General features: G+C 34.4%; 2 protein-coding genes across 3 annotated transcripts; both read left to right on the top strand.

The window, feature by feature from the left end:
- The first annotated feature begins 9,445 nt into the window (after positions 1-9,445).
- Positions 9,446-10,668, top strand: Or10ag58 (olfactory receptor family 10 subfamily AG member 58). 2 transcript variants are annotated; one of them, XM_087653684.1, is made up of 2 exons: positions 9,446-9,464; positions 9,689-10,668. In XM_087653684.1, the coding sequence occupies exon 2, from the start codon at positions 9,712-9,714 to the stop codon at positions 10,666-10,668; it is 957 nt and encodes a 318-aa protein (XP_087509810.1). In that variant the 5' UTR covers positions 9,446-9,464; positions 9,689-9,711.
- Positions 10,669-22,164: 11,496 nt separating this feature from the next.
- Or10ag59b (olfactory receptor family 10 subfamily AG member 59B) lies at positions 22,165-23,109 on the top strand. The gene is given in 1 exon segment (NM_001000666.1): positions 22,165-23,109. A coding segment is annotated over 1 exon segment (945 nt).
- The last annotated feature ends 632 nt before the right edge of the window (positions 23,110-23,741 follow it).

The following is a 23,741-nucleotide window of genomic DNA, read 5'->3' on the forward strand; positions in this document are numbered from 1 at the left end:
TGTGCATATTTACTGTTTAAAAGATAAATGTCTAGGGTTGTCTAAACAACTAGATGCCTAGTCTAGGTATAAATATATATATACAACATATAATAGAAATATAAATCCTTGCTCTTATTATAGAAAAAATACAGTGGATTATTTTTTTGCCATCTACTACTGTACATTGAACTAAGTACACTAATATGTTAAGGAATTATTTTTAAAAGATGTTATAATTAATAACATTAATAAAAATGACTCCAAACTAATGATCCTAATAAACTACAATTTTCAAAAAATGTTTTCTATTGTATAGGCATACTACTCAAATGCTTTAGAAGAGAAGGCAAGATAAAATATATTTAAAAAATAGTCTTAAATAGCCAATTATATGATGTCTCACACAAAGTTTACTTTACCAAATTAGAGAAAAAAACTCTCTTAATACTGAGAACACTCTCATTCATATACAGCTTAATCATTCAATCAGTTAAGTTCAGTGATATTAGTTTTGTATCCTCATGTAAAATTTATGCATGCAATAAAAGAAGTTCTAGGTTATTGGTAACTATAAATGTTCTGATTTAGATAATTAATACTGTTTGGTATCTGTTCCAAAACTTACATGATTTTCCCCTTCTTTTCTGTGATAAAAATATTAATTTTATTTTGGGCTTTGCTTTTGTATGTAAAGATCTATTACTAAGGGGAAGTAGCTCTTTATTTGAGACATGAATTTTAGTGTTTTCTTATTTATCAACAATGCCTTGCAAAATGTGAAACTTGTTTATTTTGCCTATGCAAAATTATTTTATTTTATAGTTTATTTTTAAGTTTAATTTTGTTTTAGAAAAATTTAGATATAGCTAGATTAGTAACATTTAAAAATAAAACATTAGATGATTTAATAATTTTACATTTTAAAGACTACTATACATAATTTTAGATGAAGTTTGCTATAATTTAAATTATTAATAACATTTCCTTTCGAAATCCTGTCTAGAGTTTCTTTACAAAGCTGTGTCACACCATCCTTTGGGCCCTCTGCTGGAAAAGTAGAATCAAGTCTCAAATAATGCCTTTTAAATTGTATCCTCTAGTATTATAGATGTAGGACAGTACTGTATCATACCTCTGTGGATGTAAAATAGCTTGTACCTGCTTTATGATACGTAGTAGTGACCGTGCTTTATCAGAGCTGTTTTTAATGATGTTGCTCAGAATGTTTTCTTTCCAGATGATGATTGAGAAGCTAATTTAAAAAAAAATGGTGCCAGGTACCACAAGAGTAACAGAACTGTGCTGTTTTCTCGGGTTTTGTTTTTTTTACTTTTTTTTTTTTTTAATGGAGTGTGCTGGATGTCTCTACAGTTTTGTTCAGATGACTGCAGAACCTGGAAAAACTGTTGCTGCTGTTGATGCATAACACACTGCTATTATTGGTCTTTTTATATAAATATAAATATATATATACAGATATATAATTTGAATTTTTTGAAACTTTACCTGTGCTGTCAACTTTGGAAAAAAGTATCCCCGTTTACTGTGTTGAGTTGGCACTGTACAGAAATTAACAGCCATATTGGTCTAGAAATGTTGAACTTAAGTTTTTTCCATTTGTACAGGGGTAACACACTGTATTAAATATGTAAGGTCTTATATACGTGGGTTTGATTACAAAAACTAATAAAGTATTCTCCAAATTAAAAAAAAAAGAAGAAGGGGCTGGAGAGATGGCTCAGCGGTTAAGAGCACCCGACTGCTCTTCCAGAGGTCATGAGTTCAATTCCCAGCAACCACATGGTGGCTCACAACCATCTGTAAAAAGAGATCGGATGCCCCCTTCTGGTGTATCTGGAGACAGCTACAGTGTACTTATATATAATAAATAAAATAAATCTTAAAAAAAAAAGAAGAAGATGAAGATGAAGAAGAAGAAGAAGAAGAAGAAGAAGAAGAAGAAGAAGAAGAAGAAGAAGAAGAAGAAGAAGAAGAAGAAGAAGAGGAAGAGGAAGAGGAAGAGGAAGAGGAAGAGGAAGAGGAAGAGGAAGAGGAAGAGGAAGAGGAAGAAGAAGAAGAAGAAGAAGAAGAAGAAGAAGAAGAAGAAGAAGAAGAAGAAGAAGAAGAAGAAGAAGATGACGACGACTCAAAATTGAGTGGGAAGTTGGGGGAGGGAATATGAATATGTTCTAAATGCATTGTATGAAATTCTCAAAGCATTAATAAAAATATTATTTAAACAAAAAAAAGAAAAAAATAACATTTCCTTTCTTTGCTTAAAAATTATTGTTTTCTAAATTATTATGTTTTAAATACCCATATGTTATGAATTTGTCTTACTATGCTTCATATAATTTTCATTTATATTTGCGTGGTTGGCAGGATATTCTTTTTCTGCCATCAGAAGATGTCTCTGTCCATTCTTTTAAGGGGTTAGGTTCTTACGTAAGCTTTTATCTCACCCTTCACCTAGCTACGGTTTGTATGTACACAGAAAAGAGCTTATTCTTGGTTGGCCTCTCATTGCCATCCTGAGCAATGCCATCGCTGGTCCCACATGAGGCCGTACTGCTTGTTCCTCTCCCCTTTTTCATGATGTTTTCATGTCTTCTCCACTTCTCATTAACTTTACCAAGTATGGTTTGCTTTCATAGTACTAAGATATAGGAGGTATTATCAGGAATCTTTTTTAATAATCAGAATTGTAAAAGTCACTAATGAATAATAATATTTAGTGTTATATTAGAGCCATAACAGTTTACCTTCAGTGAGAATCATTTTTAAAATCATTTTTATTTAAATATTATTCTTGCAATATATTTTGATTATATTGTTTCCCCTATTCATTGAAGAAGATTTTTAAGCTACCTAAATGTTAGGAGTGATTGTCATTCTCAGGAAAACATAGAAGCTTGGAATATATAGACATTGTTCTTCATGGACATTTTATTATTGCAACTGAACTTATTCCAGATTTTCATTCCCTCCTAAAAAAAGCTTGCCTTTTTTATATTTGTTATTAAAACTATAGCATAAACTTTTCTGTGAATAAAGGACACAGAAGCCATTATAGAATAGTGACTGGAGAAAAAAAAACAAACAAACAAGCTTACAGAGTCAGTGAACTGTGAACCAAGACAATATCTAGTGCCTTCAAAATAGAGAACATCGCAGTTGTAAACTTGCCAAAATAGATAATTAATGTCAAGCTGTGAATTCTGGACTCTCTTGCCTAATGCTGTCAGTATCCAGGAAATAAACTACACTGTGTTTTCAATTCCACTGGGAGCCAAATTTTATGTCAAGGTGGACTAAACATAATCTGGAAAAAATAAAATGGGCAAATAGGTAAACATAAAAGACATTCCCTGAGGTAGAAATTGAGACCTATGACAGAAAGCTAGTGGGAGATAGAACTACATTTACTTTATTGTCTTCAGAAACAAAATTACTTAACAGAAGATTACAAACCTTTGAAGATACGACTGGTTCCACTTAAAATAAATGGAATGTCTAAATTTGGGTGACAAAAAGTCAAAATTAATTGTGTAAGAAAGGTAAATATGAATTATTTTATACTGATATCATTAGATTAATATCAATTCAATCAATCTTAATAATTCTACATATAACATTCTACCTATTTTATAAATTAAATTAATTTAAAAGTTAACAAGTATTTAGTTGTATAAATATAATTTATATTGTGTTTCTTATAGTAAGCAAAGATGTTGAAATACATCAAAATAGACAAAGTTGTACTTATGATAATTTGTTAAACATGATTTTAGAGGAAACTTTGAAGCAGCAAAATTTTAATAAATTAAGTGGCAAATTTCTATGTTTAATTTTAATCATATTTTATTATGAAACTAAAAATTAAACAACCAAGGAAATAGATTATAGAACAGAAATTAAAAGAATAATCATTCTAGAAAAAAGATAATGGAATAAGGATGTTTTAAAATATTAAAAATTATTTTAATTTCAATGTAGTACTTTAAATTTATTAAAGCATTTGCATAGAGTTCTTATGCATACCAAAATACACCCTGAAAACTTGGAAATTCTGAACTTTGGAAGACTTAGAACACTGTTAGAAATTCTTTTAAGTCTTTGGATTTATTCAGAAAAGAGAGAGTTAAAATACAAATAACCTGGCATCATTTTTATTATTGTAAACACTTATTACAAAGAAGAATGCTATTTGAGTAGAGCACACTGAATAATTTCTGCTATCTGTAGTTTCTTCTCCTCTGGAGTAGAAGATACATCAGTAGTCGGAGTGTTGTTTTACTAAAATTTCATATTACACAACTTGAAACTGAATGACTTAGGAAATATTTTATAGCAGTATATTATAATAATCATTAAGGCTTAAAAACATGATGTAAAACATTTTATTTTTCATTTCTCCACATTAATTATCATTTTCTTCTGCTTGAAAGTGAAATTTTTCTTTAGACAGACTTTAATTCAAATTTAAATAACTCACAACAGACCATGCAGTAGACCATTAATTGAAGAATAAACAGACTAAAGTAGGAAATTAGTCATAGCCTTTTCTGAAATATCACTTACTATTTGTATGATAAAGGCCATAACAAACCATAGAGAAAATTTCAACAAAAGGTTCTCATGTGGAGTCCTGATGTTTGAGCCACATTAAGGAGAGGTGACAGAAAGAAGAAAAAAAATGTAAAAACAGATTCATGGGTAAGTTACCTTCAGGAAGGCTTTATGACTTTCTTTTAGTTTTTTATCATTCTAGGGAAATGACATTCATTTCCATAATAAATGTCAAGCAAATGGAGAGACTCAGAGAATGTTTTTTGGACTAAGTTTCGATTAAATCATTTGGACTAAGTCAAACAGAAAATATAGAAGAATCAAAGGTAAAATTTGAGAACAAATATAGATAACATTTGAAGAAACATATGTGTCATGAATAACTCAAGCATGTTTTGTTTTGGTTTGTTTGCTTGTATTAAGATGTATGATTCACACAATAATCTTAAGTAGTTTTAGAATTATTAGCTCATTTGATAGCTTAACAAATTATGCCCAATTGTTACACCAGACTGTATGTTATACAGTGAAAAAAAAGTTGAAAACAATTCAGCTGCATACATGTTAGTAGGACTTTGTCCTATACTGCTAATTCTATTACTACATTTTTTTTATTTCTGGGCACTATTCAAAATATGGTATTGAAGAGATGAAAGGCAAACAGGTACACATGAAGAGTCAGACTTCATCTCAGATGAATTTCTTAGGAAGCAAACTTTTCAAGATTTAAAAAAGTACAATTTGATTCCTTAACATGAATTTCTTTGTCTCTATATGAAAATACTTCCTCTGAACATACCAAAATCCTGAGCCAGAAAAAAAAAGTTTTCAGTAAAGTAAATCAATAAAGTCTTTAGATAAAGTTTTACTAAGCAGTGTGATGCATTCCTGGAAGAAAATAACCCAGTAGTACAAAATATCTAAAGGTTTACAAAAGTGGCAAAACAAAACAAAAATCTCTTTGAGTAAATAAATAAGTTATTACTGAATATTTCATCTATTTCCATTTCAAATGTCTGATTTCAAGATTACCCTTCCAGAAATCCCCTATTACATTCCCCCCTCCCAATGCAGAAGAAATGAGGTGTCACTCACTTACCCTCCCACCCACTCCCACATCACAACCCTAGCATTCCTGGGGAATCAAGCCTTCACAGAACCAACAGCCACTTTGATGTTCAACAAGGCTATCCTCTGCTAGATATGCAGCTAGAGTCATGGGTGGCTCCATGTGTACTCTTTGGTTGGTGGTTTGCTCCCTAGAAGCTCAGGGGGATTGGTTGGTTGATATTCTTATTCTTCCTTTGGGGTTTCAAACCCCTTCAACTCCTTCAATCTTTGTTTAACTCCTCATCGAGGATGTCATGCTCAGTCCAATAGTTGACTGTAAGCATCTGCCTCAGAATTTGTCAGGCTCTGGCAGTGTCTCTCAGGAGATATCTCTATCAGGCTCCTGTCATCAAGCACTTTTAGGCATCGCAATAGTGTCTGGGCTTGCTGTTGTAATATGGAATGGATCCCCAGGTGGAGCAGTGTCTGGATGACCTTTCCCTCAGTGTCTGCTCCACACATTGTCTCCATATTTCCTCCTTTGAGTATTTTGCTACTGCTTCTAAGAAAGACTGAAGCATCCACACTTTGGTCTTCCTTCTTGAGCTTCATGTGGTCTATGAATTGTATCTTGGGTAATTGAGCTTTAGGGTTAATATCCACTTATCAGTGAGTGCATATCATGTGTGTTCATTTGTTACAGGGTTACCTTACTCAGGATGATATTTTCTAGTTCCATCCATTTCCCTATGAATTTCATGAAGTCATTGTTTCTAATAGCTGAGTAGTACTGCAATGTGTAAATGTACCACATTTTCTGTATCCACTTTTCCACTGAAGGACATCTGGGTTCTTTTCATCTTGGGAATATTATAAATAAGGCTTTTATAAACATAGTAGAGCATGTGTTCTGCTTGTTGTAGCATCTTTTTGGTATATGCTCAGGAGAAGTATAGCTGGATGCTCAGATTGAATAATGTCCAATTTTCTGAGGAACTGCCAGACTGATTTCCAGAGTGATTCTACCAGCTTACAATCCCACCAACAATGGAGGAGTGTTCTTCTCTCTCCACATCCTTCCCAGTATCTGCTATCACCTGTATGGTGCTTAAGGTCATGGATATTAATTCCCCCAGAAGTTCTTTGATCTTATACATTCTGACTGGTGTGAGGTGGAATTTCAGGGTTGTTTTGATTTGCATTTCCTTGATGACTAAGGATGTTGAACATTTCTTTAGGTTCTTCTTTTGCTATTCAATATTCCTCAGCTGAGAATTTTTTGTTTAACTCTGTACCCCATTTTTAATAGGGTTATTTCTCTGAAATCTAACTTATTGAGTTTCTTGTATATATTGAATATTACCCCTTTATCAGATGTAGGATTGGTAAATATCTTTTCTGAATTGATGGGTTGTCATTTTGTCCTAACAATGGTGTCCTTTGCTTTACAGAAGCTTTTCAACTTAATGAGGTTGACCTAAGATCATAAGCTTTTTGTGTTCTGTTCAGGAAAATTTCCCCTGTGCCCATTTGTTTGAGGTTCCTCCCCAGTTGTGTGGGTTGATTTCTGGGTTTTCAATTCTATTCGATTGATCTATCTGCCTGACTCTGTCCAAATGCCAAGCAGATTTTATCACTGCTGCACTACAATGCTGCTTAAAGTCAGGGGTGTTAATTCCCCCAGAAGTTTTTTTATTGTTGAGTATAGTTTTCATTATCCTGGGTTTTTTTTGTTATTCCAAATGAGTTTGCAAATTGCTCTTTCTAATTCTATGAAGAACTGATTTGGAATTTTGTTGGTAATTGCATTGAATCTCTAGATCGCTTTTAGCAGGATGGCCATTTTTACTATATTTATATGTCCAATCAATAAGTATAGGAGTTCTTTCAATATTCTGAGATCTTCAATTTCCTTTTTAAGAGACTTGAAGTTCTTTTAACATAGATCTTTCATGTGCATGGTTAGAGTCACACCAAGGTATTTTATATCATTTGTGACTATTGTGAAGGGTGTCATTTCCCCAATTTCATTCTCAGTCTGTTTAGCACTTTACTGAAATTGTTTTATCAGGCTTAGGAGTTCTCTGGTGGAATTTTTGTGGTCACTTTTGTATACTATCATATCATCTGCAAATAGTGATATTTTGACGTTTTTCTTTCCAATTTGTATTCCCTTGGAATAAATGATATCTTAACACTGATTTATTTAGCTCTCAAAAAGCAAACATGATCAAGGTGTATTTTTTATTGTCTCACTGACAAAAATACAAACAGTTTGGATTGAAATTCAAGACTAATAAAGAAAATTTACTAAAAGGTATAGCCATAAAAGTCTAGTCAAAATTATTAGATTTTCTAATTTCTATATTATAATCATTCTTTTAAAAGTTAAAGTTAAAATTCTTACCTGAATTTCTGATTACTGGAGAAGTTCAAAATTGTTATGGTTCACAGAGTCATAGGAGTGTACTCCTTTCCCTCTACAGACAGTGCCATTTCTTCTCTATTGGCCTCCTACCTTATAAGAAATAATATTCCAGGGATAAGGGGTTTTGGAGGGGAAACTGGGAAAGGAAATAACATTTGAAATGTAAACAAATAATATATACAATAAAATACATTTTAAAAAGCTGCTTTAAATGAATGAAATGTTCTAAAATCTCTACTTCATATAATTCAGAAAGATACTTCTTTTAACTGTGCTATTCAAATTTTTGTGGTTATTTTTAAATTGTTTGTAACTATGAATTGAAAAATTAGGGAAATATGTGCAAATTTTAAATTCTAAAACAGAGGGAACCCCTGAAATAAATAAACAAAATATGCTGTAGTTCTCAAACAAGCTAATAGAAACACTTGGAAATTTTAATCATAAATTGATATTAAAATATTTGAAGAAATGAATAAATAGTAGTATGCATATTTGAAATACACTGTGCTAAGACATTGGTATGTACCATTATATATTACTCCACTGCTTTTTCTTTTAGAACTAAAATAAATGTTTGATGATTCTATATATTCCAATTATTGTTTGCCCTCACAGAAATCTTCCCACATATATCCACAACCTTTTCTTTCCCTCATTAGAATATAAAAGGTATCTAAAAAGTAATAAGAGTATACGCAAACATACCAAAGGAAGACAAAACCACGAAACAGAAGAAAAAAATCCAAGAAAAGCACAAGCACATATCATAGAGACACATATATTTAGACACTAAAGTCCCCCAAATCACAAAACCAGAAACTGTAATATGTATGCAAAACACCAGTAATTTTAATAAATAATTCCCTAAAAAGAGATTATGGAACAAAGAACCTTCCAAAATGCCATTGAATTAATTTGTGTTAGCCATCTACTTCTTGGCATGGGGTCTGCCCTTAAGAGTGGTTTGTCTATCATGGGAGACTGTGTTGATGAAAATTATTTTTCCTCAGTAGATATCATTTGGAAACAACTTATGGATTTTATATTTCCAGTAAATGTTTTAAAATTTTTATTTGGAAAATACCAATGATATAATTTTCTGATATCTAAAAAGTTCACTTTAAACAGAAATGGACTGTCTTTTAAACTTTTATTAAATTCTCTTTTATTTGTATAACTATTGGTCAAGCAAGTGTACATTCCAGGTCAGTTTGAATTGTAGTTCCAGACAAGTTGTAAATTGCCATGTATGTGCTGATAATCAAACCTGCTTCTCTTGTAAGAACACCCAGTGATTTGAACTGCTGAGCCAACTCTCCACTCCAATGAAAGGATTGTCAGGAAATATAACTAATGATATCAGAGGTTGTTGTGTGTATCAGAAATGGTTTCTCATAGTTGAAAGGTCTCTGCTGTCTGGAACATAGTTTAGAATATACCATGATTTGTAGACTGAAACAGGTTAACATTAATTTTTGAAAGCATTTTAGAGACCTTATACAGCAATAACACATATGGTCTAATACAGCTGAAAGTAAAATTTGTAAACATCAGTAGTTTTATAGTAGACAAAATTTACCAGATACTTAAAATTAATCAGAATGTCTGTATATTAGGATAAAAGCCTCTTACACTAAAGGGAAAGAAAGGAACCCATGCTGACTGAATCTGCTTCACAGATGAACCATCAGCCAAAACCTCAAGAAGGAAATCTAACGAATCTGAAGGATTTTGTTCTTCTTGGATTTTCAGATGTTCCAGATCTCCAGTGGCTTCTATTTGGACTGTTGCTTGCCATATATTCCTTTATCATATTAGGCAATGGCACCATTGTACTACTCACAAAGGTAGACTCTGCTCTTCAGACCCCTATGTACTTTTTTCTTGGTAACTTTTCCTTTTTAGAGATTTGTTTTGTATCAATTACTCTTCCCAGAATGGTCTTCAACCTTGGAACACAGAGAAGGACCATCTCTTTCATTGGCTGTGCTACACAAATGTGCTGCACTCTTATCCTGGGGGCCACAGAGTGCTTCCTGCTGGCTGTAATGTCCTATGACCGCTATATTGCCATCTGTAACCCCCTGCGCTATCCTCTAGTTATGAATCAAAGAGTATGCTCTCAATTGGTGATTGGCTCCTGGATCAGTGGAATGCCAGTACAGATAGGGCAGACATCACAGATATTTTCTCTATCATTCTGTGGTTCCAACGAAATCAACCACTTCTTCTGTGACATTCCCCCAATACTTCACCTGGCCTGTGGGGACACCTTTATCAATGAGCTGATGGTTTTCCTAGGTGCTGCATTGTTTTCCTTCTTTCCACTCCTGTTAATAGTCTTTTCCTATAGTAAAATCATCTCTGCAGTCCTGAAATTGGCATCAGCCAAAAGTCGAGCCAAAGCCTTCTCTACCTGCTCATCCCATCTTGCAGTTGTGATGTTATTTTTTGGATCAGGTATGATTACATATTTTAGATCCAATACTAGTCATTCAGGTGAGATAGATAAAGTGATTTCTCTTTTCTATACTGTTGTGACTCCCATGTTTAACCCCATGGTATACAGTCTAAGAAACAAGGATGTCACAATAGCACTGAGAAAATTCTTATGCAAACAATTTGTAAAAATGTAATATGACTTATATTGGAGATATCATCAGTGTGAATGTCTGTGATCTGGGCTACAACCTGGGTTCATGTCAATGTCAGAGGGCTGAGATAAGCTGGCTCTACCCCCACCCACCTTTTTAGGGATGTGGAAGAGCTGGCTTCACCCTTACAGACTGCCATAAGCAGCCGAAATGTCCTGGCCCCTCACTTAGACAGCATGGTCCTGTGACTTGGAGGTGGTAGAGTTAATAAGCTGACCAACTCAGTTACCGCCCAGCCCCAGAACCAGGACTTTGAGGTGGTCCATCTCAACAGTACCCCATCTGTCAACCTCTAAGGGAGATGATGGGGACTGCAAAACCAAAGCAGCAGTATTTGCATGGCACATAACAACAAGAAGATATTTGACAGAAATACTGGTAGGGATCCAATATTGATGGTATAGTAGAAGTCAGAGGACTTAGAACAATTACTCATTTAAATGAAATGTGAGACAAAAGGGTGTACTATGTGTGACATACTGCCTCTTCCCCAGGAGAGATGAGATGTTTTTATTTTTGTTCTTGTTTTCCTTTTTTCTTTTTTTTTTTTTGGTTGTTTCCTTTGCAGAGGGAGTTTGCAATGGTGAAGGGAGGATAGAGAGGGTCTGGGAGATGAGTGTACCTCACAAAGAATGAAGAAAATATTAAAAAAAAAACTCCAGAAAGTAAACACCCTCTCAAGCTACTTTGGATATAATGGAATAAAATAGAAACTGAGATATTCCCTTACTAAAGAGGAAAAAATGGGGAACGGGGTGAGGGGAGGGAGTTGGTCAGAAGGAAGGATTGTTTTTAAAAAAGTAAAGTTCAAACACATATGTCATGGAAAAAGTCCAATGAAATCAGTTACCAATAGAGAGCTATAAACGAACACAGGGAGCGATGCCAAAGGCAGGGTTTGGCATTGTCTCTGTTTCTGAAAGACTGGCAATTTGTGAGTCATCCTCATCAACCTGAGAGCACCAATGGGAAGTTGTCTTCCAACATCCTTGCACAAACTCATTCTAACTTACTACAAATGAATTCTGTCTAATAGTCAATAAGATTATATTAATTATTTATTAATTTATGTCAGTAAATTTTATTAGAAAATCAGAAAGGAGACGAGAGACATTCCTGTTTCTGAGCACAGAGAAAAGTCATACTGAAAGGTAGACTAAATAATTATATGAGAATATTCAATGTCAGCTTAGCACGATTGTTCACAAAGATCTGATGAAGTCATGCAACAGCACCAAACTGCAGAGATGGACTCTGTTTATCTCATGGAGATCACACTTCTGAAGAGTCACAAATCTCCCCAATGTTTCCCACAATGGCAATTATGTAGTTATAACAGTTTAATAAAGTGGTTTGACATTGAGAAGTAAAGTTAGTAAACTAGAACTTCTACTGTCAATAAAAAAGAGGCTAGAGTCATGATCTGTTTAGTATCTCTAACTTCTTGAACTTCTTTCTTCAATCTGCCATGCCTTCTGTTGTCAGTCCACTTGAAATACCTCAGATGGCAGCATTCAGTTGTATTATAGAACCTTGCTTTATCTTTTGCTAAAAACTAAAACAATTCCTATTACTATGCAAATATCATGTGTATGCACTAGGATTACTTCCAATTTAATGATTTCCTAAGTTCTGGTAGGGACATGTGGAAATAAAAGTCATGGCCACCTTAACTGCAGCAATGAATTTTGTGTTATCTAGACATTCTACCTATTGGGTTTTTGTTGTTGTTGTTGTTGTTGTTGTTGTTGTTGTTGTTGTTGTTGTTTTTAACACCCCTCCCTGTCTACTCTCTGACTGTCTCTGATTGTTCCACATTCCATACCTCCTCCCCAGGTCCTTGTCTCCAGGAAGCTGACCCCAGCACCCACAATACCCCTCCAAACACACCTACCCTACAGACCTCTAAATTACCTGGGGCCTCCATTCTCTTGATGCATCTTCTCTGACTGAAGCCAGACCCAGGAGTCCTCTGCTGTATATCTGCTGGGTGCCTCATATCACCTGATATATCATGCCTGGTTGACAGTCCAGTTTCTGAGAGATGTCAGGGGTGCAGAGTAATTGAGATTGCTGGTCTTCTTACAGAGTTTCCCTCCTCCTCAGCTTCTTCCAGCTTTTCCCCAATTCAAACACAGAGAGTAGCAGTTTCTGTCCGCTGGTTGAGTGCAAATATCTGCATCTGATTCTTTCACCTCCTTGTTGGGTCTTTCAGAGGGCAGTCATAATAGGTACCTTTTTGTGAGTCCTCCATAGCCTCAGTAATAGTGTCAGGCCTTAAGGCAACCCCTTGAGCTGTATCCCACTTTGGGCCTGTTGCTGGACCTCCTTTTCCTCAGGCTCCTCTCCATTTCCATTGCTGCAGTTCTTTCAGACAGGAACAATTAGCAATTATGGGTCCGAGTTTTGATTGTAGGTTAGCAACCCTATCGCTCACTTGATGCCCTGTCTTTCTGCTGGAGGTGGGCTTTTCATGTTCCTTCTCCCCACTTTAGGGCATTTAATCTAAAGTCCCTCCCTTTGAATCCTGAGGATCTCTCACCCCCCAGGTCTCTGATACATTTAAGAAGGTCCCCTAAACCCCCTGCCTACCATGGTTGCCAGTTTCCATTCTTTCTGTTAACCTTCAGGACTTCAGTCCTTTTCCCCCACCCAATACCAGATCATGTTCCCCTCTTACCTCCCTGTCCCCTTTCCCATCCATGTCTGTCCCTCCATTCCCCCTTTTCCTTGCTTTCTTCTCCCTCCTAAGTGGAACTGAGGAGTACTCACAAGTTTTATTACATTTAAAATAAATTTTAAAAATCAATGTCATCTAGATAGCTTATTTATTGCTACAAAGTCATGAGAAATAATCTTTATTGTATTATATACTATACATTATATAATATAATGGACTAATTTCATATATTGTATATTGTAACATAAATAAATGTTATAAATACCTAACATTTACTAGTTGTCATGACTAGTTTGGATGTCAGTGTCCTAAATATTATATATTACTTTTAACATTGAAAAGAACTTTCTGTCAAATGAAACTCTAGTTTATCTACTCCATGTAACTCATAACCAATAATGCTAAATTCATCAAATCTCTAAACCTTTTATGTAGGCAAATTCATTTTCCTTAAAGATTTTCCAACTTGCTTTAGGAATTTGATCCCTTTACAGAATTTTGGGAAACTTAAAGTTCAATGACTTCTTTTACATTTTTACTTCTTGTTGTATTATTACTCTTATAATATTTTAGTGAAAAAATATTATTATTAATTTAGGGAAGTTTATCAGAAGTTGGAATGTTAGTTGCATTAGCATCTAACAGTTCTTGTTGAGCTTCAAGATTGTGGGTGTTTATTTCACAAATCATATGAGGTTTCTCACAACCATCTGTATCTCGGGCTCTATAACCTCAAGTGTCCTGTTTTAGCCTCTATGTCACCACATGCATGCACACATATTCACATAAATAAAAAAACTATTTCTAAATGATGCAGAGGTTTACTATCATTATATAATGGTTTGAATATAAACTATAATAATTATAAAAGTAACTTTTGCTAATGTGATGTAACTGTCTTCTCAGAGGCTCTCTGCTGAATAACCTCACCCATTCTATTATTTCTGGACCCTGAGAGGGAGGTTAAACTCAGCTGCCCTGGATCATACTCCTGTCCAAGCTGACTGATTCCATTTGGCTTCTCTCAATTTCTCATGAAATTGCTCTGCTTGACATCAAACTAAACATGGTAATTACTTCTAATTTTTTGGCTTTTTTTTTCTCTGGCCTCAACTGCCTTTGCTGAACTGCACTGAACTGCACTGAACTGCATGAACTTATGAAAAAAATTGAACTCCACTGCAGTACTGCATGGACTACCATTGCAGTCTCTCTCTGCCCACACTGTTCTTAAATAGGGTATCTTTCATAGGTTGGTCTCATCAGAGTGGTGTATATTGTGTCTCTGACTCATTCTGTCAAATGTTTTTCTGATTCATCACTTTGTCTGCTCTTCAATTAGACACCACTTTGAAACATGCCTGCTTCTTCTACTAACTTTACTTTAATGATTATCTGTGGGTTTTGCTGTATTCCAGTCAGAGGCATTAAAGGTGTGTGGTCCCCTGTCACGGCAGACTCTAGCCATGTGTTAGTGGATAAAAGTTCCTCTATAAATAACAATTATTTAGTATTATAAAATATTAATGACTACACTAAAGTAAAAATATTACAACTGTTATTGAGTACGAGATACTTCAAGGGACATGATGGTTGAAGTATCTAAGGTATATAGTCCATTTCTCTTTTCTAAAAACTTTCATCTGCATTAACATTATAAATTGCTGCATATTGTTCTAGTATTCTTCTCCACCATATTTTGACACATCAACATGTATTTGAATGGGAGCATCTGTGAGTCTACAAAAAAATTAGTTATATTACTTTATAACGTTCTACTATGTTTACAGCAGCCTTATTTACAGTAGCCAGAAGTTAGAAGCAACCCAGATGTCCCTAAACTGAGAAATGGATACAAAAATGTGGTACATTTATACAATGGACTACTTATCAGCTATTTAAAAAATGACCACGTGAAATTCACTGGCAAATGGATGTAACTAGAAAATATCATCCTGAGTATACTAACCTAGTCACAAAACAACACACATAGTATGTACTCAATGATAAGTGGATATTAGGAAAAAAGCTCAAATACCCACAATACAACTCACAGACCATAGGAAACTCAAGAAGAAGGAAGACCAAAGTGTGGATGCTTCAATTGTACTTAGAAGAGGGAACAAAATAATCACAGGAGGTAGAGATAGGGGGAGACTTGGGAGAGAGAGAGAGAGGAGGGAGAGGGAAACAGAAAGGGCAGGATCAAGTGTAGGGAGAGATAAAGAAGAAGTACAGAAAATCAGGAAATTGTATGGAGGTATGTAGTAGTTGGGGATCGGGAACTAGAGGTAGCTCCTAGAAAGTTCCAAATGCCAGGGAAGCAAGATGCTCCCAAGATGCAACTGGGATGGCATTAGCTGAAATACTCAACACAGGAGAGAGAAAACCTATAGAGACCATATCCAGTGGATAGGCACAGCCAGCATTTGAGGGATGAAGTTACCCACCCATCTCAAAAATTTTAGTCCAGAATTTTTCTTATCTAAAGAAAATACAGGGACTAAGCATCTAAAAGAATGACTGAGTGAATCACCATACCTGTCCTCAAGCTCTACAACAAAGCAATAGTGATACAAATTGGTACAGGGACAAACATGTTGATCAATGGAATAGAATTGAAGACCCAAATATAAAGCGCACACTTTTGCACTTGACCTTTGACAAAGAAGCTAAAAATATACAATGGAAAGTCATTTTGAATAAGTGGTGTTAGTTTAACTGGCTGTCTGTATGTAGGAAAATGAAAATAGACCCATATTTGTCACCTTATACAAAGCTCAAGTCCAAGTGAATCAAGGACCTCAACATAAAACTAGATATACTGAATCTAATAGAAGACAAAGTGGGAAAAAGTCTTAAACTCATTGGTACACAGAGAAATTTCCTAAACAGAACTTCAATGGCTCATGTTCTAAGATTGAAAATAGATAAATGGTACCTCATGAAACTGGAAAGTGTCTTTAAGGCATAGGATATAGTCAATAAGACAAATTGGCAACCTACAGATTGGGGAAAAATTCTTTACTAACCCTACATCCGATAGAAGGCTAATATCTAAAATATATAAAGAAATCAAGAAGCTAACCACCAAAAAACCCAAACAACACAATCAAAAAATGAGGTATAGAACTAAACCAAGAATTCACAACAGAGGAATCATGAATGGCTGAAAAGCACCTAAAGAAATATTCAACATCCTTAGTGATCAGAGAAATGCAAATCAAAATGACATTACACCAATCAGAATGGATAAGAAAACCTTGGTGAAAACACATGTTGGTGAAGATGTGGAGATAGAGGAATAATCTTCCATTGCTGGTGGGATTGCAAACTGGTGCAACCATTCTGGAAATCAATCTGGAGGTTCCTCAGAAAATTGGAAATAAACTTACCTGAAAACCCAGCAATACCACTCTTGGGAATATACCCAAAAGATGTCCCATCATGCCACTGGGACATTTGTTCTATTATATTCATAGTGGTCTTCTTTGTGATAGCCAGAAACTGTAAAGAACTCAGATGTCCCACAACAGAGGAATGAATATAGAAAATGTGGTTCATTTTCACAGTGGAATATTACTCAGCTATTAAGAAAGAAGACATCCTAAGTTTTGCAGGCAAATGGATGGAACTAGAAAATATAATCCTGAGTGAGGTAACTCAGATCCAAAAGGACATGCATGGTATAACTCACTAATAAGTGGACACTAGCCAAAGATAAAAGTACATAATACCCAAGATATATTCCACAGAACTCAAAAAGCTGTAGGGCCGAAGTAAGTACTCAGTCCCACTTAGGAGGGAGAAGAAAGCAATCACAAGTGGGGAGGGAGGGACAGAACCGGAGGAGAAAGAGGATGGGGGGAAGGGGAGAACATGATCTGGTATTGGGTGAGGGAAAAGGACTGAAGCCCTGAAGGCCATCAGAAAAAAATGGAAACAGGCAACCTTGAGAGGTAGGAAATTCATTGGACTTTCTAGAATGTATCAGAGACCTGGGAGGTGCTAGACTTTCTGGACTCAAAGGGAGGGACTTTAGATGAAATGTCCTACAGTGGGGAAATTGAACTGGTAGAGCCCACTTCCAGCAGAAAGTCAGGGCATTAAATGAGTGATAGGGTTGCTACCCTACATATCAAAATTCTGACTCATAATTGTTCCTGTCTGCAAGAACTGCAGGAATGGAAATGGAGAGGAGCTTGAGGGAAAGGAGGTCCAGCAACAGGCCCAAAGTGGGTTACCTCAAGGCCAGACACTATTTCTGAGGTTATAGAGGACTCACAAAAATGTACCTGTTATGTCTACTCTCTGAAAGACCCAACAAGGAAGTGAAAGAATCAGATGCAGATATTTGCATTCAACCAGCAGACAGAAGCTACTACTCCCTGTGATTGAATTAGGGAAAACCTGGAAGAAGCTGAGGAGGAGGGCAGCCCTGTTCAAGGACCAGCAATCTCAATTACTCTCCACCCCCTGAGATCTCTCTGACACTGGACTATTAACCAGGCAGGATATATCAGGTGATATGTGGCACCCAACAGATATACAGCAGAGGACTGCTGGGTCTGTCTTCAGTCAGAGAAGATACACCTAACTCCCAAGAGACTGGAGGCCCCAGGGAGTTCAGAAGTCTGGTGGGGTGTTAGGGAGGGTTGGGGACATCCTCATGGAGACAGGGCCCTGGAGAGGAGGTATGGGATGTGGAACAGTCATAGGGTGGACTCAGAGAGAAATAAAATCTGGAGTATAAAAAATGATTAAATAAAAAGAAGGAATAAAAAAGACTCAGGTTTCAAATAAATATATGAAATTAAATAAAATAGTTACAAATTTTTGATGGTTTTTAATGGTTTTATTTTTTGAAAGTTAATACATTCTCTAAACTTTTTTTTTTCATTTCATTATTTGTTTAGAAACAAAGTCTTCCTATGAAGCCCTAGGAGGCTTCAAAATAACAATTCTTTTGCCTCTGCCTGTCAACTTTGAGATACCAGTCCTGTTCCTATTATCTTCTTATAATCACAAAATAGGAAAAGAATATTTAGACTACAAAACATAGTTTACTAAAGTGTATCTTCTTTGTTGTTTTGTTTTGTTTTGTTTTGTTCAGCCTCTTGATTCATGAGGACACATATTCCCTTCAATTAAAAAGTGACTTGGGAAAGAATTTATTCCCAGAGCAGAGACAGTATTGTACTTAAAGCACACAATGTGAAATACATTTGAGAAGGTGACTAACTTGTCTTTAAATAAATTAATACTTAAGCTTAGAAAACCACACATATTTGAAATTTTTATTCTGTAAATTTATAAAGGTAAGGATCATGTTTAGCATAATTTTACTTTGGATATATATCAAATTTGTATTTTCATGTGTTTTTTTATGTTAGCTGTAGGATGATATGATGTAGGTTAGTTGAGAACAAAATATGAAATACCATTAATTATAAAATGTTATGGAGCAGAAAACATTCTCAACATCATTGAGGATGAGTTTCTCCTTATGTGCTATCATAAGTCAAGTAATAATTGATTTTTCATTTTTAATTACATTCAAAGTAATAATTTTTCTTATATATATTTAGCTTTTTTACTAATATAAGATTTAGAGATCATATCTCATAAAAATCTAACTATGAAAAATGATCAAAATGTTGAATGAACATCATTGAAATATGCCTATTAACTACAGTTATCAAAAGTACTCATGGTTGCTGAAAATTAAGATCTTTGATAACAGATTTTAAAATTATTAGGGACATATTAGCATATGCTTCACCTGAGTTTAGATTTTTTTCAAAAGAACATTTATGTGTTCAAATCTACTTTTAATTCCCTACTTTGATTCTATTTTATATATTTGCTCTATAGGGTTTCTATATGCTTTCTGTATATTGGGTTACTACATTATTGGATATTACAGTATTGACATTCAAGAACTTCATTCTTTCACAATGTATGCGATTTAAATAAGTACAAATATCTTTAGTCAATGCCAAAAGGACTATATCTCACTGTGTAACATAACAGCTTTTCAATTTATTTTTATTATTTCATATGTGAATATTATATTTACATAATTTTTATATATTTCTTTTGAACTCCATTTCTTAGTAAAAATTAATTGTTATGAAGTTTTCTAACAGAAAATTAGGAGAACTGCTAAAAGACTTGAGGATCCTTCATGGGAAAAGATGCTTATTATGCAGGAGTTGATCGTTTAGTACATTGATGGACCACTTGCCTAGCATGCACAAAGCCAGGGATTCAGATGCTAAACATTGAAATAAGCAACAAAGGAAGATGGAGGTATGTTTTCTGTAAGTATGCACATTTACAGTTGCTCATGCTAACCTTAGTTTAAAATGGAAAACTAAATAAATGTGAATAAAGTGGATGGCTTTTCCATTGAAAATGTTATTTATTTATACCACTTATTAGTTATTTGAGAATCTTATATAGGATTACAATATATTTTGATGACTTTATTTTCTGGATAAAATATTGATACTTCCCACTGAGACAGAAATAACCAAAAAATTTCATGTAGAAGTAGAGAATGCAAAATATCTACTAATATAATTTTTATCTATATGTTTTAAGAAACATTATAGTTCTACTTAGAAACATACGGTTTTATTAAAATTGTTTTAAATGTAAACACATGGAGACCACAATATTAGGAAGACCCTGCTCTCCTATTCCTTAATTGAGTAGAGTAAAACCAAATCAAAAGGCATGTTTTATACTATTCATCATTTCAGGACATCATTAAGGAAGCAGATGTCACCTACATAATTCCTGGTTTTCAGGAAGATGATCTGGCTGAAAGATTTTGTCAAAATCTGTGAATATAACTCTACACTGAATTAAGGAGACCAGGAAACATGTTTAAATGAATTATGTAGTGTAATCAAGAAGGGAGAAACTTTTGTAATGTGTTATGATCTTGAGATGACCCTTTAGACCTGACATTTTAATAAAAAATATTTGTAACTTTTGGTTTCCGTTATAATAATTTTGCATTTTCATATTAAATTTTTATTAAGAGAAGTGTAAATTTTAATGTTAGAATGTTAGAATCAAGTTCTATTACTACATTAACTCTATTATAACATATGAAATAGTACAAAGGAGAAAATATTTTTTTACTTACTATTCCTATCCTTGTCACAACCAAGTTAGTCTCAAACCCTCCACATACCAAATTTGCATCTATGCTTTGGAATAAATTTTTGAACACCAACTATACATAACAATTTCAAAACTCAGTTGAAAGCCAAACTCTTCTTTGAAGTGAATTTACTGATTAATCCTTAGGTGAATATCACTGAACTTGTTAATTACTTTCTTTTTTTTTATTAACTTGAGTATTTCTTATATACATTTCGAGTATTATTCCCTTTCCCGGTATCCGGGCAAACATCCCCCTCCCCCCTCCCCTTCCTTATGGGTGTTCCCCTCCCAACCCTCCCCCCATTGCCGCCCTCCCCCCACCACTTTCAATATTGAGAATACCACAGTCAGTTTCTCATAGAGTAGATGATCATTGTAAATTTAACATTTTGCCCAAAGGCTCTACAACTAAAGACAATGCATCTACTATTGAAAACAATGAAATGTGTAGTTAGACAATATGTACCTGGAAGATAATGGGTAACATGAAAAGAGTATATGATAATTTTTGGATAAAGGTGTGTTTGGGTTTGTTATTTATGAAAGAAATGCTTACAAAAGGTTCTAAATAATTGAAATTTTATAATGAATATTAAAAAGCAAAAAATAATGTAAAGGAGTTTTAAAAGGAAATTATAATTCTAGAGGTATATAAAGCATAAGAGAAAGGAATAATAACTTGCCAGTGTTCCAAGTCATAAAACCCAGCAAAAATCAAAAAAATGAAGAATGGAACAAGTGAACTAGGTGGGTAAGAAAAATAAGGACAAATATGAAGAGCATGGTGGAGCATGAAGTAAGCTCTGAAGGACCAGATTTTGCTACAATAGATGCATCTTCAAAATGGAGAGATAATAGCCTTAGTTATACTTCCTTGACCATGTGTGCAGATGAGAAAGGGGGTACAGCTTATGATCCTTGAACATACTGAGATAGAAAGACCTTAACATTCTTTATTTTATATTAAGTTCCTACTTTAAGGAGAGAAAGTTTAGTATCTGCTTAAAAAATTACGATATTGGTTTTCATAGTTTGTATCCTGAAAAGAAGAAAGCACAGATAATAAATTCCATATAGTATTTGGTGGACAGTTAATGAAGAATTGTACCAAAATATACTGTGTATAAATAAAACTTTTAAACCTAAAAGAGGAAGAAGGTTTAAATGTTAATATGTGTTATTTCTGAAACTTTTAAGGTCTTTTAGAAAATGCTCATATATTATTTAAGAATTTATGAAATTAATCTCAAGTTAGTAATCATAAAAACAAATTACTGGACAGAGAAAAATTCAACTATAAGAATGATTTATTGTTAAACTAAATGTTAACTCAAATTTTGCGTTTAAAATACTGATACCTAAAATTAAAATAGCATGCATAATAATTCAAAAGAGCAAAAAATGCAAAAATTAAATAAAATAAAACTTTCCACTGCATATCCTGACTGGCATGAAATAGACTTCACAAAATTTGAGAATATATCAAAGAAATGTATATTTGTTTTTATTCTTTTAGAAATGTTAAGAAGTTCTAAACATGGTAACTGTAGCTTATATATAAGATAAGAAAACCAAATGCAGTAACAGCAGTAGCAATGCTGACTGAATCAACTCCAAGCATGGAGCACACACAGATCAGGGCAAAGCTCAATGCCTCCACCATTACACAATTCATTCTTCTGGGATTTTCCGAAATTCCCAATCTCCAGGGGTTTCTGTTTGGAATCTTCACCATAATTTACTTGATAATCATAATTGGAAATAGCTTCATTACTGTGATAACTAGAATTGATCCTGCACTACAGAAGCCCATGTATTTTTTCCTGGCAAATTTTTCTACTCTTGAAATCTGTTATGTATCAGTCACACTTCCTAGGATTCTGTTCAACATTGCTACTCAAGACAGACACATTTCTGTGCCGAGCTGTGCCATACAAACATGCTTCTTGCTTATGCTGGGAGCCAGTGAGAGCTTCCTGCTGGCTGTGATGTCCTATGACCGCTATGTGGCCATCTGTAACCCTCTGCACTATCCTCTGATCATGAACCCAACAAAGTGCATTCGGCTGGCAGTAGGTTCCTGGCTGGGAGGTATCCCAGTCCAGATAGGACAAACCTGTCAGATATTCTCTCTACATTTCTGCAGTTCTAACAAAATCAACCACTTCTTCTGTGACATACCTCCCATTCTGAAGCTGGCCTGTGGAGACACTTCTATTAATGAGCTGTCTGTCTACTTAGTGGCTATACTATTTGCTGCAGTCCCTTTTATGTTGATACTTGCTTCTTATAGCAAAATCATTGCCACTGTTCTGAAGTTGCCAACAGCCACAGGACAGGCAAAAGCATTTTCCACATGTTCTTCCCATTTGCTTGTTGTATTTTTGTTTTTTGGATCAGCCACTGTTACATACTCAAGGCCAAAGTCAAGCCACTCTCCAGAAATTGACAAAGTCTTCTCTCTATTCTACACCATTGTAACCCCTATGTTCAACCCCCTGATATACAGCTTCAGAAACAAGGATGTGATTGGTGCCCTGAGAAAACTGTTATATAGAAAATAATGTCACAGTGTATGCCCTGAAAACTAAAGTATTCTATTAACTTCTTGCGACGCAGTGTACTCTTGTCTTGGGGGTCACAGAATGCTACTTCTTAACTACTTCTGTGTGGTCATCTGTAACCCTATTTGCTAATCTCTAGTAACTAACATCCAATCTATGCCTCCAGATAGTGGTGTGCTCTGAGGTCAGGAGATTTCTCACTTATAAAGGGTGAATTGCAAATGGTTTTTTTTTGTCTTTTTAATGGTTCCTATCTAATCAGATACTTCTATTGTGCTATCCATTTGATATTGATCTTTGTAGTGTGAACATTGCTGAAAAGATTTAGATGATATTTTTGGTTCTGTTTTTTGCCTTGCTTCTTTTTATGCTAATAATCTTCTCTTAGTGTAAAATTGTCTCATAATCTTGAAATTTCTATCAGCCATATATTAGGCTAAAACAGCTTTCTGTTCATTGTGTTTTATAGTTGCAGTGTTATATAACAAGTTTTTGCCTTTGTATATTTTTGTAATTTCCATAATTATTCCAAGTAACATCCATATCATAATGGCAATTAATATTTAACTCTATGGGCATATTTCACTTTATATTTGGTTATATTTGGTTATATTAACATTATAGAACTCGAT

Source organism: Rattus norvegicus, chromosome 3 (assembly GCF_021556685.1).
Source record: "Rattus norvegicus strain SHRSP/BbbUtx chromosome 3, alternate assembly SHRSP_T2T, whole genome shotgun sequence".
Classification (NCBI taxonomy): Eukaryota; Metazoa; Chordata; class Mammalia; order Rodentia; family Muridae; genus Rattus; species Rattus norvegicus.